The following is a 17,224-nucleotide window of genomic DNA, read 5'->3' as shown; positions in this document are numbered from 1 at the left end:
GTCCCCAGGCATTCTCATTTGTTGACTTCTGTAATCGAAAAAGCCTTGGTTTCATGCATGTTAACATCAGAAGCCTCCTCCCTAAGTTTGTTTTACTCACTGCTTTAGCACACTCCGCCAACCCTGATGTCCTTGCAGTGTCCGAATCCTGGCTTAGGAAGGCCACCAAAAATTCTGAGATTTACATACCCTACTACAACATTTTCCGTCAATATATAACTGCCAAAGGGGGAGGAGTTGCAATCTACTGCAGAAATAGCTTGCAAAGTTCTGTCATACTTTCCAGGTCTATGCCCAAACAGTTCGAGCTTCTAATTTTAAAAATGAATCTCTCCAGAAATAAGTCTCTCACTGTTGTCGCCTGTTATAGACCCCCCTCAGCTCCTAGCTGTGCCCTGGGCACCATATGTGAATTGATTGCCCCCCATCTATCTTCAGAGTTCGTTCTGTTAGGTGACCTAAACTGGGATATGCTTAACACCCTGGCAGTCCTACAATCTAAGCTAGATGCCCTCAATCTCACACAAATTATCAAGGAAACCACAGGTACAACCCTAAATCCGTAAACATGGGCACCTTCATAGATATTATCCTGACCAACTTGCCCTCCAAATACACCTCTGCGGTTTTCAATCAGGATCTCAGCGATCACTGCCTCATTGCCTGCATCCGCTATGGGTCCGTGGTCAAACGACCACCCCTCATCACTGTTAAACGCTCCCTAAAACACTTCTGCAAGCAGGCCTTTCTAATCGACCTGGCCCAGATATCCTGGAAGGATATTGACCTCATCCCGTCAGTCGAGGATGCCTGGTCGTTCTTTAAAAGTAATTTCCTCACCATCTTAAAAAAGCATGCCCCTTTCCAAAAATGTAGAACTAAGAACAGATATAGCCCTTCGTTCACTCCAGACCTGACTGCCCTTGACCAGCACAAAAACATCCTGTGGCGGACTGCAATAGCATCGAATAGTCCCCGCGATATGCAACTGTTCAGGGAAGTCAGGAACCAATACACACAGCCAGTCAGGAAAGCAAAGGCTAGCTTTTTCAAACAGAAATTTGCATCCTGTAGCTCTTACTCCAAAAAGTTTTGGGACACAGTAAAGTCCATGGAGAACAAGAGTACCTCCTCCCTGCTGCCCACTGCACTGAGGCTAGGCGACACGGTCACCGCCGATAAATCCATGATAATCGAAAATGTTAATAAGCATTTCTCTACGGCTGGCCATGCTTTCCTCCTGGCTACCCCAACCCCGGCCAACAGCTCTGCACCCCTCGCAGCTACTTGCCCAAGCCTCCCAGCTTCTCCTTCAACCAAATCCAGATTGTGGATGTTCTGAAAGAGCTGCAAAACCTGGACCCGAACAAATCAGCTGGGCTAGACAATCTGGACCCTCTCTTTCTAAAATTATCCGCCGCCATTGTTGCAACCCCTATTACCAGTCTGTTCAACCTCTCTTTCGTTTCGTCTGAGATCCCTAAAGATTGGAAACCCTCTTCAAAGGGGGTGACACTCTAGACCCCAAACTGTTACAGACCTATATCCATCCTGCCCTGCCTTTCTAAAGTCTTTGAAAGGCAAGTTAATAAACAGATCACTGACCATTTCGAATCCCACCGTACCTTCTCCGCTGTGCAATCCGGTTTCCGAGCTGGTCACAGGTGCACCTCAGCCACGCTCAAGGTACTAAGCGATATCATAACCGCCATCGATAAAAGACAGTACTGTGCAGCCGTCCTCATTGACTGGCCAAGGCTTTCGACTGTCAATCACCGTATTCTTATCGGCAGACTCAATAGTCTTGGTTTCTCAAATGACTGCCTCGCCTGGTTCACCAACTACTTCACAGACAGAGTTCAGTGTGTAAAATCGGGGGGCCTGTTGTCCGGACCTCTGGCAGTCTCTATGGGGGTGCCACAGGGTTCAATTCTCGGGCCGACTCTTTTCTCTGTATATCAACGATGTCGCTCTTGCTGCGGGCGATTCCCTGATCTACCTCTACGCAGACGACACCATTCTGTATACATCTGGCCCTTCTTTGGACACTGTGTTAACTAACCTCCAAACGAGCTTCAATGCCATACAACACTCCTTCTGTGGCCTCCAACTGCTCTTAAACGCTAGCAAAACCAAATGCATGCTTTTCAAACGTTCGCTGCCCGCACCCGCCCGCCCGACTAGTATCACTACTCTGGACGGTTCTGACCTAGAATACGTGGACAACTACAAATACCTAGGTGTCTGGTTAGACTGTAAACTCTCCTTCCAGACTCATATCAAACATCTCCAATCCAAAATATAATCTGGAATCGGCTTTCTGGGAACTCGGACATTTCGGACATTTCCGACTTCAGTGCGTTGAAAACCAATGGAACTCGGAAAAAAACGACCCCCGACTGGGAAAGATCGATTTGAACGGTCATTCAACTCGGAATTCCAACTCGGGAACTCGGGCCTTTTTCTATACCAGGGTTTCCCAAACTTGGTCCTTTACAGCTTATTTAAATAACAAACACATCATCAAGCTTTGATTATTTCAATCAGCTGTGTAGTGCTAAGGGAAAAAAACTAAACAGGATTTTTCAGTTAGCTAATGGCATTCTATATTATCCGAGTTCCCAGATGTTTTGAACGCTGCAAGTGAGTGATGGAACTCTTAGTCGCGGTGAGGCAGATATTATGTTTTTGTTTGTTTTGTGCACGAAGAAATATGGAAAGTAAATCATTCACCACGAAACAAGCGTTAGATGCAACTTTGAAGAAATGTAAGAAGGAAAGAGATAATCTGATCCAGACAGTTTTCTTGTTATACTTGTAATATTATTTGGAAATATTTACTGTGTCGTAACGCATTGGCTATTTGGTTTATTTTAAAACATTTACTATTTACTGTGTCGATAACGTAACGTCCAATGCATTTTATTAGCCTAGTCTACAATAACTTTGTTCCGTTACTATATATATTTAACTGATAAATTCAATTGTAAATTCAAATATACACATTTGGTGATACAGTGTTGATTTTATATTGAAAAAGGCCTATATCATTAGAGGCTACAGCAAAAAAAAATCTACAATGTAGCATACTATGCTATATTTTCACAGCACAGGACTTTCCTCAACCCCAAGGCATTTTATTATTTCACTATATTGATATTGACAATATACACACTTGGTGATACAGGGTTTATTTTATATTAGAATAGGCCCATAGGCTACAGCAAAGAAAATGTACATTGAATGCCAAATATACTACATTTTCACAGCACAGAACTTCCTCTAAACCGCTACCACTACAAGAAAACAATAGCATAGGGCAGGTTACCGAGGTAAAGACAGTTTGAAGTTGGATATTCAACGGATATTCGCGCTTTCAAACATTGCACGGGTCTTATTTTCACGATTTGGACATTAATTCGCTTTCCAAAGCGAATAAAAATGTGGAACTGTGAGCAGCATTTTGTATTCCTAGTTGAATTAGTTAGGGAGCATAAACAAAGTGCAAACTTTTTTACATTCGAATTTCAATAGCTCCTTGGTCATGTGACCTACTAACTTCAAACAAGGTTCAGAATGTCCACTCAGTGGGCCTACATATTGTACAGCCTTTAGTTTGTCCATTTTCATCTAACATGATTTTACATGAATGTTTTAAAATGTATAATTTCAATAGCTCCTTGGTCATGTGACCTAATGACTTCAAACAAGGTTCAGAATGTCCACTGACTATGCCTTCATATCGCACACTCTGATGTTTGTCTACTTTCATCTAATGCTATTAGACTTAAATCTGTAAGCTTTGCAGGCCTTCATTTACATGGGTGTTAAACTTTTTTATTTTTTTATTTAACAAATGTTCCATTCTCGCAATAACTATCTTTCACATGGACACTGAAAAGATCCGCAAATGGCTGTATGTGGAATGGATCAAGGACAGGAGAGGTGTTCAAACAGAGGTGCTTAAAGGAAGGCGCTCAGGTAGGCCTCATGAAAAACAATGTTTCATATGCTCTTTTTAATCACAGTAATAGGCAGGGATTTGTCAGTCAGAGTGAGCTTGATAACGTGAAATAATCATTTTCATAGCATCACTTTCATATACTGCACATTAACACAAATCCTTCTACTGTGAGTATTAGCATGCAGTTTACATAACTTGATAATGACTTGATATTTGAGTGCATTCACAACAAGCCACCTGCAGACAACGTACAAAATGCTATAGTGCATTTGAGGGTTTGTTTTTCTGATGAAAATAGTTATTTGATGCATGACCTACTATTTCTAACTGGGAAAATAAATTCCTATGTCTTTTGTGTAACACCAAAATGTATAACATTCCAACCACAACTACACGTTGAAACTACAGTTTTCCTGTGCAGTGATCAACTTACATTTTGATAACTTTTTGTATTTCTGAGTGACGTAAAGGTATCGACATAGTGATTCATTTACTTGTTATTGCCATTACAGAAAACATACAACAACAAAATTACAGAGTTAACAACACATTAGAAACAGAGCGTGTCATGAAACTGGCAAATAAAGATGACAATGGAAAGGGAAATATTGATGATGGCCAGAAATTCAGTCAACACCAACTAGATCATTACTCCAGACAGGGACAGAAGGTGATGCAGAGACTCTAGAGGACTAGAAAGATGACATGCAAGCACAAAGTGACAATGTTTTTTTCCCCAAATGTTAAAGGATTGCGATATTTTGTTTTCAGTTCATGTTTAAGAGGGCAATAACTCTTCTAAATGTGTTTCATTTGCATATTGCAGGTCACAGCTCTGCGGCGAAGAAACAATTGCGAGGTGACGGTTGCTGTTGTGAGGTCTACAGACAAAAAGTCCTCTTTCCTTCTCCATCATTCAGAGTTTAAAACTCTGCAGCCCCACAAATGCTTATGGGTGAGGTAATAAATACTAGTCATAACATGACAATACGCATTTGTTTAATCACAATTCAAAACATATTGTGTAAAAAAATTCATACAGTATGAAAGATGAACAAGTACATTAGATGTGCACCTAACCAAGTCTAAGGACATGTAATATCATTATGTAGTTAACTGGAATTGTAGTTGAATGTTTCTGATGACGTACACTTGAATATTTATGGTCCTTCTGTCACTTTAAAGTAAATAGTGTGTGTCATCATGTAAACACAGTATTGTCAACAATAACACACTTTTTTGACTACATAACACCTTATGTATGATACTTAATCTCCCTAACAAGGCATATATACAGTTGAAGTCAGAAGTTTACATACACCTCAGCCAAATACATTAAAACTCAGTTTTTCACTTTTCCTAACATTTAATCCAAGTAAAAATTCCCTGTCTTAGGTTAGTTAGGATCACCACTTAATTTTAAGAATGTGAAATGTCAGAATAATAGTAGAGAGAATGATTTATTTCAGCTTTTATTTCTTTCATCACATTCCCAGTGGGTCAGAAGTTTACATACACTCAATTAGTATTTGGTAGCATTCCCTTTGTTGTCCTTAAGCCATTTTGCAACAACTTTGGAAGTATGCTTGTCTATCTGGAAGACCCATTTGCGACCAAGCTTTAACTTCCTGACTTATGTCTTGAGATGTTGCTTCAATATATCCACATCATTTTCTTCCCTCATGATGCCATCTATTTTGTGAAGTGCACCAGTCCCTCCTGCAGCAAAGCACCCCCACAACATGAGGCTGCCACCCCCGTGCTTCATGTTTGGGATGGTGTTCTTCGGCTTGCAAGCGTCCCCCTTTTTCCTCCAAACATAACGATGGTCATTATGGCCAAACAGTTCTATTTTTGTTTCATCAGACCAGAGGACATTTCTCCAAAAAGTATGATCTTTGTCCCCATGTGCTGTTGCAAACCATAGTCTGGCTTTTTTTATGGCGGTTTTGGAGCAGTGGCTTCTTCCTTGCTGAGCGGCCTTTCAGGTTATGTCGATATAGGACTCGTTTTACTGTGGATATAGATACTTTTGTACTCCAGCATCTTCACAAGGTCCTTTGCTGTTGTTCTGGGATTGATTTGCACTTTTCGCACCAAAGTACGTTCATCTTTAGGAGACAGAACGCATCTCCTTCCTGAGCGGTATGACGGCTGCGTGGACCCATGGTGTTTATACTTGAGTACTATTGTTTGTACAGATGAACGTGGTACGTTCAGGCGTTTAGAAATTGTGGAGGTCTACAATTTTTTTTCTGAGATCTTGGCTGATTTGATATAACACAATGGATGGCTAATTCGTCATACTGCATTGAATGTTTTTACATTTTGAAAAATTCATGTGAAATCTTGTGAGATGGCCTCCCGGGTGGCGCAGTAGTCCAGGGCACTGCATCGCAGCGCTAGCTGCGCCACCAGAGACTCTGGGTTCGCGCCCAGGCTCTGTCGCAGCCGGCCGCGACCGGGAGGTCCGTGGGGCGACGCACAATTGGCCTAGCGTCGTCCGGGTTAGGGAGGGTTTGGCCGGTAGGGATATCCTTGTCTCATCGCGCACCAGCAACTCCTGTGGCGGGCCGGGCACAGTGCGCGCTAACCAAGGGAGCCGGGTGCACGGTGTTTCCTCCGACACATTGGTGCGGCTGGCTTCCGGGTTGGAGGCGCGCTGTGTTAAGAAGCAGTGCGGCTTGGTTGGGTTGTGTTTCGGAGGACGCATGGCTTTCAACCTTCGTCTCTCCCGAGCCCGTATGGGAGTTGTAGCGATGAGACAAGATAGTAATTACTAGCAATTGGATACCACGAAAATCGGGGAGAAAAGGGGGTAAAATGTATTTTTTAAAAATGAATGAAAATGAAAGATGAAAATTGACAAACTAAAGGGTGTGCAATATAGAAGGGTAGTCAGTGGACATTCTGAACCTTGTTTGAAGTTATTAGGTCACATGACCAGGGAGCTATTGAAATTTAAAATTTTGAAAAATGTATGTAAAATCTTGTGAGATGAAAATTGACAAACTAAAGGGTGTGCAATGTGTAGGCCCACTGAGTGGACATTCTGAACCTTGTTTGAAGTCATTAGGTCACATGACCAAGGAGCTATTGAAATTTTACATTTAGAAAAATTCATGTAAAATCATGTGAAATGAAAATGGATAAACTAAAGGGTGTGCAATGTGTAGGCCCACTGAGTGGACATTCTGAACCTTGTGTGAAGTCAGTAGGTGACCAATGACCAATGAGCTATTGAAATTCAAAAATCTAAATAAATAATTTAAAATAGTGCGAGATGTAAATCAAAAAAAGAAAGTGTGTGCAATGTGTGTCTATGCCATCGGGTTAGCTACAACCAGTTTTTAATGTTTTCGGAGTAATGGTTAAAGAGCTATTGAAATTTGAAACATTTGATTTGTCACTATGTTGACGGTCCCTAACTACTGTTGGTGGATGTAAGGAAATCTACAGGCAAATATCCGTTGAATATCCAACCTGAAACTGTCTTTACCTCGGTGGGCAGGTTATAACATTATCCCCTTCACACCACTGAGCTGAATGGAGGGATAAAAACACCACTGGAAAAAAAATGTTGGTAATGAAGGATTTTCTGCTTTTGAAATGTGGCAACATTTTTACAATGTAGAACTAATTTCTAAATCAATTTTAGATGAGCCAGACCAAACAACCACCCCACTGAGGTGGATCAGAGATGGCAACCACCTCTTCACCAGGTGGATGGGCACTACAGTACTACCACAGACAGAACAATGAGACAGATATTTCACCGGATGTATAAATTTGAAGCATCCGCTTGACATTTCCACTCACTACCAATTTTGGCCAACATTCTGCTAATTTTCTCATCAATTAAACATTTGATCTCAATACACAGTTTTCTGTTCACAAAACTAAAATCTGTTACGGACAGAGTGGACTGCGTTTTGTAGACTTTACACTTTGCCAAAGTAATTTTTGTTTAGAAGTAGAGCAAAGGCGAATTGCGTTATTGCTCATGTGCATTTCACAGAGTAGGCGTTCCCTAAAGGAAATAAGCAAAGAGACAATTGTGCACTGCCCTATGGGACTCCTGATCACAGCTGGTTGTGATACAGCCCAGGGTTGAACCAGGGTCTGTAGTGACGCCTTTAGCACTGAGATGCAATGCCTTAGACTGCTGCGCCACTCGGAAGCCCCATCTTGGTGTAGTTGTAAAAATCTTTGGTACTACACTGTGCCCCACAAGAGATGGTACAGGACCCTTTAACAAACAAAAAAAATCAGCTGCAACTTCATGTACAACAACAATGCCTATAAAGTCTTTCCCTAAGGCGCAATACACATGAAAGGCCAGTAGATGGGGAACTAGTCCCACTAATGAGGTGACCCAATGTGACATTAGGAATGGCTTCCAACTGTGGCATAACATGTGAGTGAAAGACATGACAATTCTGTGTGATTGGGATTTTTGTTCTGTTGAAAAGCAGATGTGGACAGTATTCAGCAGTTGTGGACAGTGGACAGTAGTTGTTGGTTTGTTTGACATTTTCCCCCCCTAAAACTTACAGAGGTACTCAAGACCTGGGTGAACCACAATCTGGTGTTGGATATCTTGTTCATTATAGTTTGCAGTGCTTTTCAAGTAAAAAACAAAGAATTTCAATATGAGTTTTTAGATTTTTTTGCCTTTATGGCACATTATCACTTATAAGTGTAAGTGTAAGTGTCTCAAAAGTTAGTTTTGACATATTTTTTTGTCACTGACAGTGTGCTGAATCCATAGACCTAAAACAGTTGATGGTGCCTTTTACATAAATGCCTGTAGAAGCCAAAATGTGAAGGTAATGAAAAACGGCAAAAAAAGCCTTAGGCTTTAAGGTTTCTTAAAGGATTCCACTCAGAGGGACGGAAGCAATACTGTTACACACATACAAGTGAAATCTGAGGCTGCTGAGGGGAGGACGGCTCATAATACTGGTTAGAATCGAGTGTAATGACCCGTCCTCCCCTCAGCAGCCTCCACTGATTCTGACCATTAATCTTGAGCAGAAAGTGGACACATGGAGACAAGATACATTTTTTTGCCGTATGCCACAATGAGCCAAACTGCAAGCTCTCAACACTCTATCACAACACTGAAGTTCCATTTGGTAAACAAACAATATCATGGCACAGTATCCATCCATCCTCATCACACAACATTCATGCAAGCTATTCATTGAAATAATATCTCAAGATGGTATTTTTCTCTTCTCAATGCATATGCCAGTAATCAAACTATCTTCATAAATTTAAGAAATGGTCACGTAAAGCTTTGTCTTGTCTGATGGTCCACATCCTGGCCACTGAGCAGTATTTTCACTTTCACCACCCTGTGAATAGCTTAATCAGAAAGTGAATAACTTAATCAATTTAAGGTGACAGAATTAGATTGCATTTTTTGTCTCCTCCACTATGGTTTTAGCTCAGAATCTGAATGTCAAAGAAATGGATCAATGATATCTCCATATGCATTGGAGTCATGTCCTGGGTATTTTACAGCTTTTCTAGCATAAAGCTTCACCGACCAAAGCGCTGTTATACACTGAGTGTACAAAACATTAAGAACATGCTCTTTCCATGACATAGACTGACCAGGTGAATCCAGGTGAAAGCATGATCCCTTATTGATGTCACTTGTTGCATCCACTTCAATCAGTGTAGATAAAGGTGAGGAGACAGGTTAAAGAAGGATTTTTAAGCTTTGAGACAATTGAGACATGGATTGTGTATGTGCACCGTTGAGGGTGAATGGTCAAGACAAAATATTTAACTAAGTATGGTAGTAGGTGCCAGGCGCACCAGTTTGAGTGTGTCAAGAACTGCAACGCTGCTGGGTTTTTCACGCTCAACAGTTTCCCATGTGTATCAACAATGGACCACTACCCAAAGGACATCCAGCCAACTTGACACAACTGTCTGAAGCAATGGAGTCAACATGGGCAAGCATCCCTGTGGAACGGTTTTCGACCCCTTGTAGAGCCCATGCCCCGACAAATTGAGGGTGTTCTGAGGGCAAAAGGGGTAGCAACTCAATATTAGAAAGGTTTTCCTCATGTTTTGTATACTCAGTGTATGTAAGGCTACAAGTTGTTACAATCTAGTTTTTTTTGTGTGGGAGTCATATTTCTGTATATAATGTACAGTGGCAAGAAAAATATGTGAACCCTTTGGAATTACCTGGATTTCTGCATAGATTTGTCATTTGATCTGATCTTCATCTAAGTCACAATAATAGACAAACGCAGTCTGCTTAAACTAATAACAAACAAAAAATGTTACGTTTACATGTCTTTACTGAACACACCGTGTAAACATTCACAGTGCAGGGTGGAAAAAGTATGTGAACCCTTGGATTTAATAACTGGTTGACCCTCCTTTTTGCAGCAATAACCTCAACCAAACATTTTCTGTAGTTGCCATTCAGAACTGCACAACGGTCAGGAGGAATTTTGGACCATTCCGCTTTACAAAACCATATCAGTTCAGCAATATTCTTGGGATGTTTGGTGTGAACCTCTCTTTTGAGGTTATGACACAGGATCTCAATCAGAGTGAGGTCAGGACTCTAACTGGGCCACTCCAGAAGGCGCATTTTCTTCTCTTGAAGCCATTCTGTTGTTGATTTACTTCTGTGTTTTTTCTTGTTGTCCTGTTGCATCACCCAACATCTGTTGAGCTTCAATGGGTGGACAGATAGCCTTACATTCTCCTGCTAAATGTATTGATAAACTTGGGAATTCATTTTTCCGTCAATGATAGCAAGCTGTCCAGGCCCTGAGGCAGCAAAGCAGCCCTAACCACGATGCTCCCTCCACCATACTTTACAGTGGGGGTGAGGTTTTGATGTTGGAGTGTTGTGCCTTTTTTTCTCCACACATAGTGTTGTATGTTCCTTCCAAACAACTCAACTGTAGTTTCATCTGTCCACGGAATATTTTGCCAGTAGCGCTTGGAAGATCCAAATGCTCTTTTGCGAAACTCAGACGCGCAGCAATGTTTTTTTTGGACAGCAGTGGCTTCTTCCGTGACGTCCTCCCTTGAACACCATTCTTGTTTAGTGTTTTAGGTATTGTAGACTCGTCAACAGAGATGTTAGCATGTCCCAGAGATTTATGTAAGTCTTTAGCTGACACTGGGATTCTGCTTAACCTCATTGAGCATTCTGCGCTGTGTTCTTGCAGTCAACTTTGTAAGACGGCCACTCCTAGGGAGAGTAGCAACAGTGCTGAACTTTTTGCATTTATAGACAGTTTGTCTTACCGTGAATTGATCAACATCAAGGCTTTTATAGATACTTTTGTAACAATTTCCAGCTTTATGCAAGTCAACAATTCTTAATCTTAGGTATTGTAAGGCCTGGGTGTCGGAGTGTGAAGTCAAAGCGCAGGAAACAGCAGGTGCAAATACAAATGTTCTTTAATGAACACGGACAAACTAGGCCACCCTACTAACACACTGGGTGTACTTCTTAACCAACCCCAGACACGGGGGAAACGAACACAGTCCAGAAAACACGTAGCACCAAACCAACACCACTACTTACAAACAAACAATCCCGCACAAAGAAACGTGCGGGCCGGCTGACTAATAACCCCAACTAATTAACCCTAATACAAAACAGGTGAACCCAATAAACACATAGGGAGGGGGAGAAAAGGATCAGTGGCAGCTAATAGGCCGGTGACGACGACCGCCGAACGCCACCCGAACGGGAAGGAGAGCCTGCCTCGGTCGAAGTCGTGACAGGTATTTTGAGATCTCTTTTCTTCAAGGCATGGTTCACATCAGGCAATGCTTCTTGTGAATAGCAAACTCACATTTTGTGAGTGCTTTTTATAGGGCAGGGCAGCTCTAACCAACATCTCCAATCTCGTCTCATTGATTGGACTCCAGGTTAGCTGACTCCTGACTGAGCTTTTGGAGAAGTCATTAGCCTAGGGGTTCACACACTTTTTCCAACCTACACTGTGAAAGTTTAAATGATGTATTCAATATAGACAAGAAGAAATACAATCATTTGTGCGTTATTAGTTTAAGCACATTGTGTTTGTCTATTGTTGTGACTTAGACGAAGATCAGATCTAATTTTATGACCAATTTATGCAGAAATTCAGATAATTCCAAAGGGTTCACATACTTTTTCTTTCCACTGTACATAGAGGAGGGGCCTTAAAGGGTGCTGTGTGGGTGTAATAGAGTTTCCTTGAAATTACAATGCACTTCTCAGGAAACCTAGCTACCTGTCAGTGTGGGCACCGGTAGTTTAAGGAACCCCATCAGTGCGAGCACACAGGAGGTTTGAGGATTCCATGCGCAGGTTAGTGAAGTAGCTATTATCAGGATTATTCTAAACAGTGGGGGGATCAATAGGGGATCAATTATAGTCAAATATGAAAGGATAAGTATCACAAAACATAGACATCAGTCATTATTAAGCATGGTCTGGTTCATGTCTTAAAAGCAGTCTAGTTGGACAAAATCGTGCATGTTCTAAACAGTGTGGTGATTGCAGAATTGAGTCAGTTGTATAACTAGTTGAGTGGGATCGTTTAAGAAAAAATCTGTCATGCAGTATTTATTTCTATTTGTTATAATCTTTGAGAGATTCACCTGACTATTTAGGGTCATTCCTCACCTCATTTTATAATCACCAGGACATACACATACTCACTTATCAAGCACAGTTTTGAATGCTGAATCCCCTGGACAAGACGTTGATGTAGTTGAACATAATACAAATACCTTTTGGTACAAAATGTGTTTTATTGGATGTCAGGTGTGAAGTAAGGCAGACTGCAACCCTAGGTTCATTAGAAGATGCATCAAGGTCGTCTAAGACTGCGACCCTGGCTTGAGGAGCAGATACAGTCTGGGAAATACCCAGGGGTCACCTGGCGTGATGAGGTAAAACATTGTTTCAGATGTTTTAAATCATTTTACAATAAAAATGTCATAATCCAGATTGTCATTGCTTTTGTTCTTGTACATTTGTAGTATGGTTATACTGTACACTTAAATGCATTTAGGTCCACTGTCTGATACATAAAAATCTTGCTTAAGTTAGATATTTTGTAAGACTTCACTCACACCAGAAAATGCTTAGGTCCATATCCAACAGGTCTCATATCTCAAGTGAAATATCTTTCTGGTATAGCCAATATAATTTAAGTCCCCTCTCTAATAGAGGTCTCACTTCTTTCTTTTGGGAATATACTGCTTTTGTCACAGTCCAGATATGAAAAGATAAAAGGTTTACCATTTGGACTACTCTGCTTTGATCTTTAGACAGCTCAAGTTTTTCAGATTCCTTGGAAGCATGCGGCTCGACATGGTTGGAATATAGAGAAGGACGCCACTTTGTTCCGAAACTGGGCGATACACACAGGTAAGAAGCAAGTTCAGACACCAACGGACAAAGCTCTCTGATTGCACCATGAAAAGCTCTCTTCCACCATGGTATGAAGGTATTATGTATACCCAAGTTTCGCATGGTCCGTTGCCGGTAAAGTGCATTTATCACATCTCTAAAGCAAGTTAGAATAGCAGCAAATGTATCAGTTTGCTTGCTCCAATATTTGTCACTGATACTTGATATTATAAATTATAATACATCCAGGTCAGCACTAAATATCCACTTCATTGTGTCTAGTGTTTGGATCATGGACCTAAAGAACAGAGTTCTGCATTTTTACATGACCCTTATGGATTATACCTTATCAAAGATTTGAGCCTTATTCTCATATTCAATCTACAATGGCCATAGCAACTGAAACACTGAAAAGCCATCTGCCTGTAAACACGTCACACAAGTCAAACTAAATGTTTATGATGTATTCAGATCTATGGATGGGAAAATCCATTTCCATTGTTGTAGATATGGATAATTTTATCAATTGCTAGAATTTTTATCTGTACTGACAAGAGCAACAAATTGACCTACAGTGAGGGAAAAAAGTATTTGATCCCCTGCTGATTTTGTACGTTTGCCCACTGACAAAGAAATGATCAGTCTATAATTTTAATGGTAGGTTTATTTGAACAGTGAGAGACAGAATATCAACAAAAAAATCCAGAAAAACGCATGTCAAAAATGTTATGAATTGATTTGCATTTTAATGAGGGAAATAAGTATTTGACCCCTCTGCAAAACATGACTTAGTACTTGGTGGCAAAACCCTTGTTGGCAATCACAGAGGTCAGACGTTTCTTGTAGTTGGCCACCAGGTTTGCACACATCTCAGGAGGGATTTTGTCCCACTCCTCTTTGCAGATCTTCTTCAAGTCATTAAGGTTTCGAGGCTGACGTTTGGCAACTCGAACCTTCAGCTCCCTCCACAGATTTTCTATGGGATTTAGGTCTGGAGACTGGCTAGGCCACTCCAGGACCTTAATGTGCTTCTTCTTGAGCCACTCCTTTGTTGCCTTGGCCGTGTGTTTTGGGTCATTGTCATGCTGGAATACCCATCCACGACCCATTTTCAATACCCTGGCTGAGGGAAGGAGGTTTTCACCCAAGATTTGACGGTACATGGCCCCGTCCATCGTCCCTTTGATGCGGTGAAGTTGTCCTGTCCCTTTAGCAGAAAAACACCCCCAAAGCATAATGTTTCCACCTCCATGTTTGACGGTGGGGATGGTTTATTGGGGTCATAGGCAGCATTCCTCCTCCTCCAAACACGGCAAGTTGGGTTGATGCCAAAGAACTCCATTTTGGTCTCATCTGACCACAACACGTTCACCCAGTTGTCCTCTGAATCATTCAGATGTTCATTGGCAAACTTCAGACGGGCATGTATATGTGCTTTCTTGAGCAGGGGGACCTTGCGGGCGCTGCAGGATTTCAGTCCTTCACGGCATAGTGTGTTACCAATTGTTTTCTTGATGACTATGGTCCCAGCTGCCTTGAGATCATTGACAAGATCCTCCTGTGTAGTTCTGGGCTGATTCCTCACCGTTCTCATGATCATTGCAACTCCACGAGGTGAGATCTTGCATGGAGCCCCAGGCTGAGGGAGATTGACAGTTCTTTTGTGTTTCTTCCATTTGCGAATAATCACAGAAACTGTTGTCACCTTCTCACCAAGCTGCTTGGCGATGGTCTTGTAGCCAATTCCAGCCTTGTGTAGGTCTACAATCTTGTCCCTGACATCCTTGGAGAGCTCTTTGGTCTTGGCCATGGTGGAGAGTTTGGAATCTGATTGATTGATTGCTTCTGTGGACAGGTATCTTTTATACAGGTAAGAAACTGAGATTAGGAGCACTCCCTTTAAGAGTGTGCTCCTAATCTCCGTTCGTTACCTGTATGAAAGACACCTGGGAGCCAGAAATCTTTTTTGATTGAGAAGGGGTCAAATACTTATTTCCCTCATTAAAATGCAAATCAATTTATAACATTTTTGACATGCATTTTTCTGGATATTTTTGTTGTTATTCTGTCTCTCACTGTTCAAATAAACCTACCATTAAAATTATAGACTGATAATTTCTTTGTCAGTGGGCAAACGTACAAAATCAGCAGGGGATCAAATACTTTTTTCCCTCACTGTATTTGTGCATGTTTTCTAAGTCAGTAGTGAGAACCTTTGGGATAAAACAATACTTGCTCATCCTTGCTTGTATGTAAAATGACACCGTTCAGTTTTCCTTTGATTAATTAATTTTATCCCTTTGGTTCAAGGCAGATACAAACCTGGGATAGACAAGCCTGATCCGAAGACATGGAAAGCCAACTTCCGATGTGCCCTGAACTCTTTACCCGATGTGAAAGAGCTACAAGACAAGAGCATCAAGAAGGGCAGTAATGCTTTCAGGGTTTACATGATGCTGCCTTTTATTAAAATGACCAAACAAAGAAAAGGTGAGTAGCTTTAGAAAGCTATCAAGCGTAAACATCTCAATGACGGAATATAGCCCAGTGATAATAATGACAGTCGTGTTATTTGCTGCCATTTATTTTGTTGCTGTCTAGGACTAAAGGAGTCAGATGTTGCCATAAAACAAAGTCTGATCTCCCTCTCAGAAACTCACGCAGGTTCTTGTGCGCCACTGGATAGATTTGCAGGTAGGGACAAATAACTACATAGTGTATTGGCAGAAAGTCACTGTCCTGCATTCTCTTATGGTGTGTTGATCAATGAATTTGGTTCTCTTGGTATCAAGCCTTCTGTCAAATTCAATGTTTAATTAAGCATCAGTCACCCCTGTTTCCATAGAGGTTTTCCTGAAGTATAGAGGTGGGCAGGCCAGTCACAGCCCTGGTATATTTCATGTCAATGACAATTACCCTGCCTACAACACCATAAAGGATGAACAGTCACCAGAACAGTCCTACTCTCACCAGTCATCCTTAACACCTGAAGTGCATGGTAAGAGCTGCTAAGTATATAGCTAAAGTGCCAATGTATGTACATACAAAAGTAGTTCAAGCGCATTACTTTTTTTCTTTCTAGAAATAACTTTATGCATGGCCTTATTTTTACGTATACAGAAAGATCTGATACTACCACTGACGACAATGAGCAAGCAGAGGCTGTATTCAAGGTAAACTAGCAGTTGAAGTTTCTGTGATTTCAGAATTGTCATTTGTAAGTTCGTTAATATGGCTAATATATGTACATAAATTAAAATGACATTCCATGCATCTACAATTTTAAACCAGTGATATGTGCTCCTGCAGATAGTTGATCACCTAAAAACCATAGAGCACTGGAGCCAGTCTAATGAGAACAGAAGCTGGAGGGCAGCAGCCACCGGCTGGGTGGACTGTTACTGTAAGGCACTTGGCTACTGCCTACTTTCTCTTTACTCTCTAAACAGACAACTTTTTCAAATAATTTCCTCAGATATGGTTAACTTTTTGGGGTGGGAAATTCTTCTCAATATGTTTATCCTCCACTCTACAGGTGAGGATATGGATTACTTGGGGTATCCCTTACAGACCGATTGCTACACACAGAGTGCACAGCAAAGACCACTTCTATAAGATGAGTGGGAGCAACATGCATCTAACAGACTGCCATGCTAAAATCCCTGAAAAAGGTGGAGACATTTTTCTTCCAAGCCAAGCACAATTCTATAATGCTGTATTCAGATGAACTGTAAGCACATACAGTACATTAAAAACTGAGTTAATCACATTAAGCTGAACTGTCATTGTAGAATAGATTTTTCCCCCCTAAAATGTTTGCCTTTTATTAAACTTAAATTGACAAAAGGCCTATATGTTTAAAG

The 17,224-nt window shown here is 41.1% G+C and overlaps 1 protein-coding gene across 1 annotated transcript; it reads left to right on the top strand.

Moving 5' to 3' along the window:
- Nucleotides 1–12,783: 12,783 nt before the first annotated feature.
- On the top strand, nucleotides 12,784–17,211 carry irf1a (interferon regulatory factor 1a). The gene is made up of 8 exons (XM_071393741.1): nucleotides 12,784–12,898; nucleotides 13,280–13,379; nucleotides 15,672–15,851; nucleotides 15,963–16,055; nucleotides 16,207–16,359; nucleotides 16,482–16,534; nucleotides 16,671–16,764; nucleotides 16,897–17,211. Exons 1-8 carry the CDS (start codon nucleotides 12,812–12,814, stop codon nucleotides 16,974–16,976), a joined length of 840 nt encoding a protein of 279 aa, XP_071249842.1. The 5' UTR covers nucleotides 12,784–12,811; the 3' UTR covers nucleotides 16,977–17,211.
- Nucleotides 17,212–17,224: the final 13 nt, after the last annotated feature.

This window comes from Salvelinus alpinus, chromosome 3 (assembly GCF_045679555.1).
Source record: "Salvelinus alpinus chromosome 3, SLU_Salpinus.1, whole genome shotgun sequence".
In the NCBI taxonomy this organism is placed as follows: domain Eukaryota; kingdom Metazoa; phylum Chordata; class Actinopteri; order Salmoniformes; family Salmonidae; genus Salvelinus; species Salvelinus alpinus.
The sequence above is the reverse complement of the archived record's forward strand: the minus strand, read 5'-3'. Positions and strand labels throughout refer to the sequence as shown.

Excerpts from the sequence above, each read along its gene's own strand:
- irf1a (XM_071393741.1), top strand. The coding sequence starts at position 12,812 with ATGCATCAAGGTCGTCTAAGACTGCGACCCTGGCTTGAGGAGCAGATA. Across the intron at positions 15,852-15,962 it reads AATGACCAAACAAAGAAAAG|GACTAAAGGAGTCAGATGTT; the intron begins GTGAGTAGCTTT and ends GTTGCTGTCTAG. Across the intron at positions 16,765-16,896 it reads CGGCTGGGTGGACTGTTACT|GTGAGGATATGGATTACTTG; the intron begins GTAAGGCACTTG and ends TCCACTCTACAG.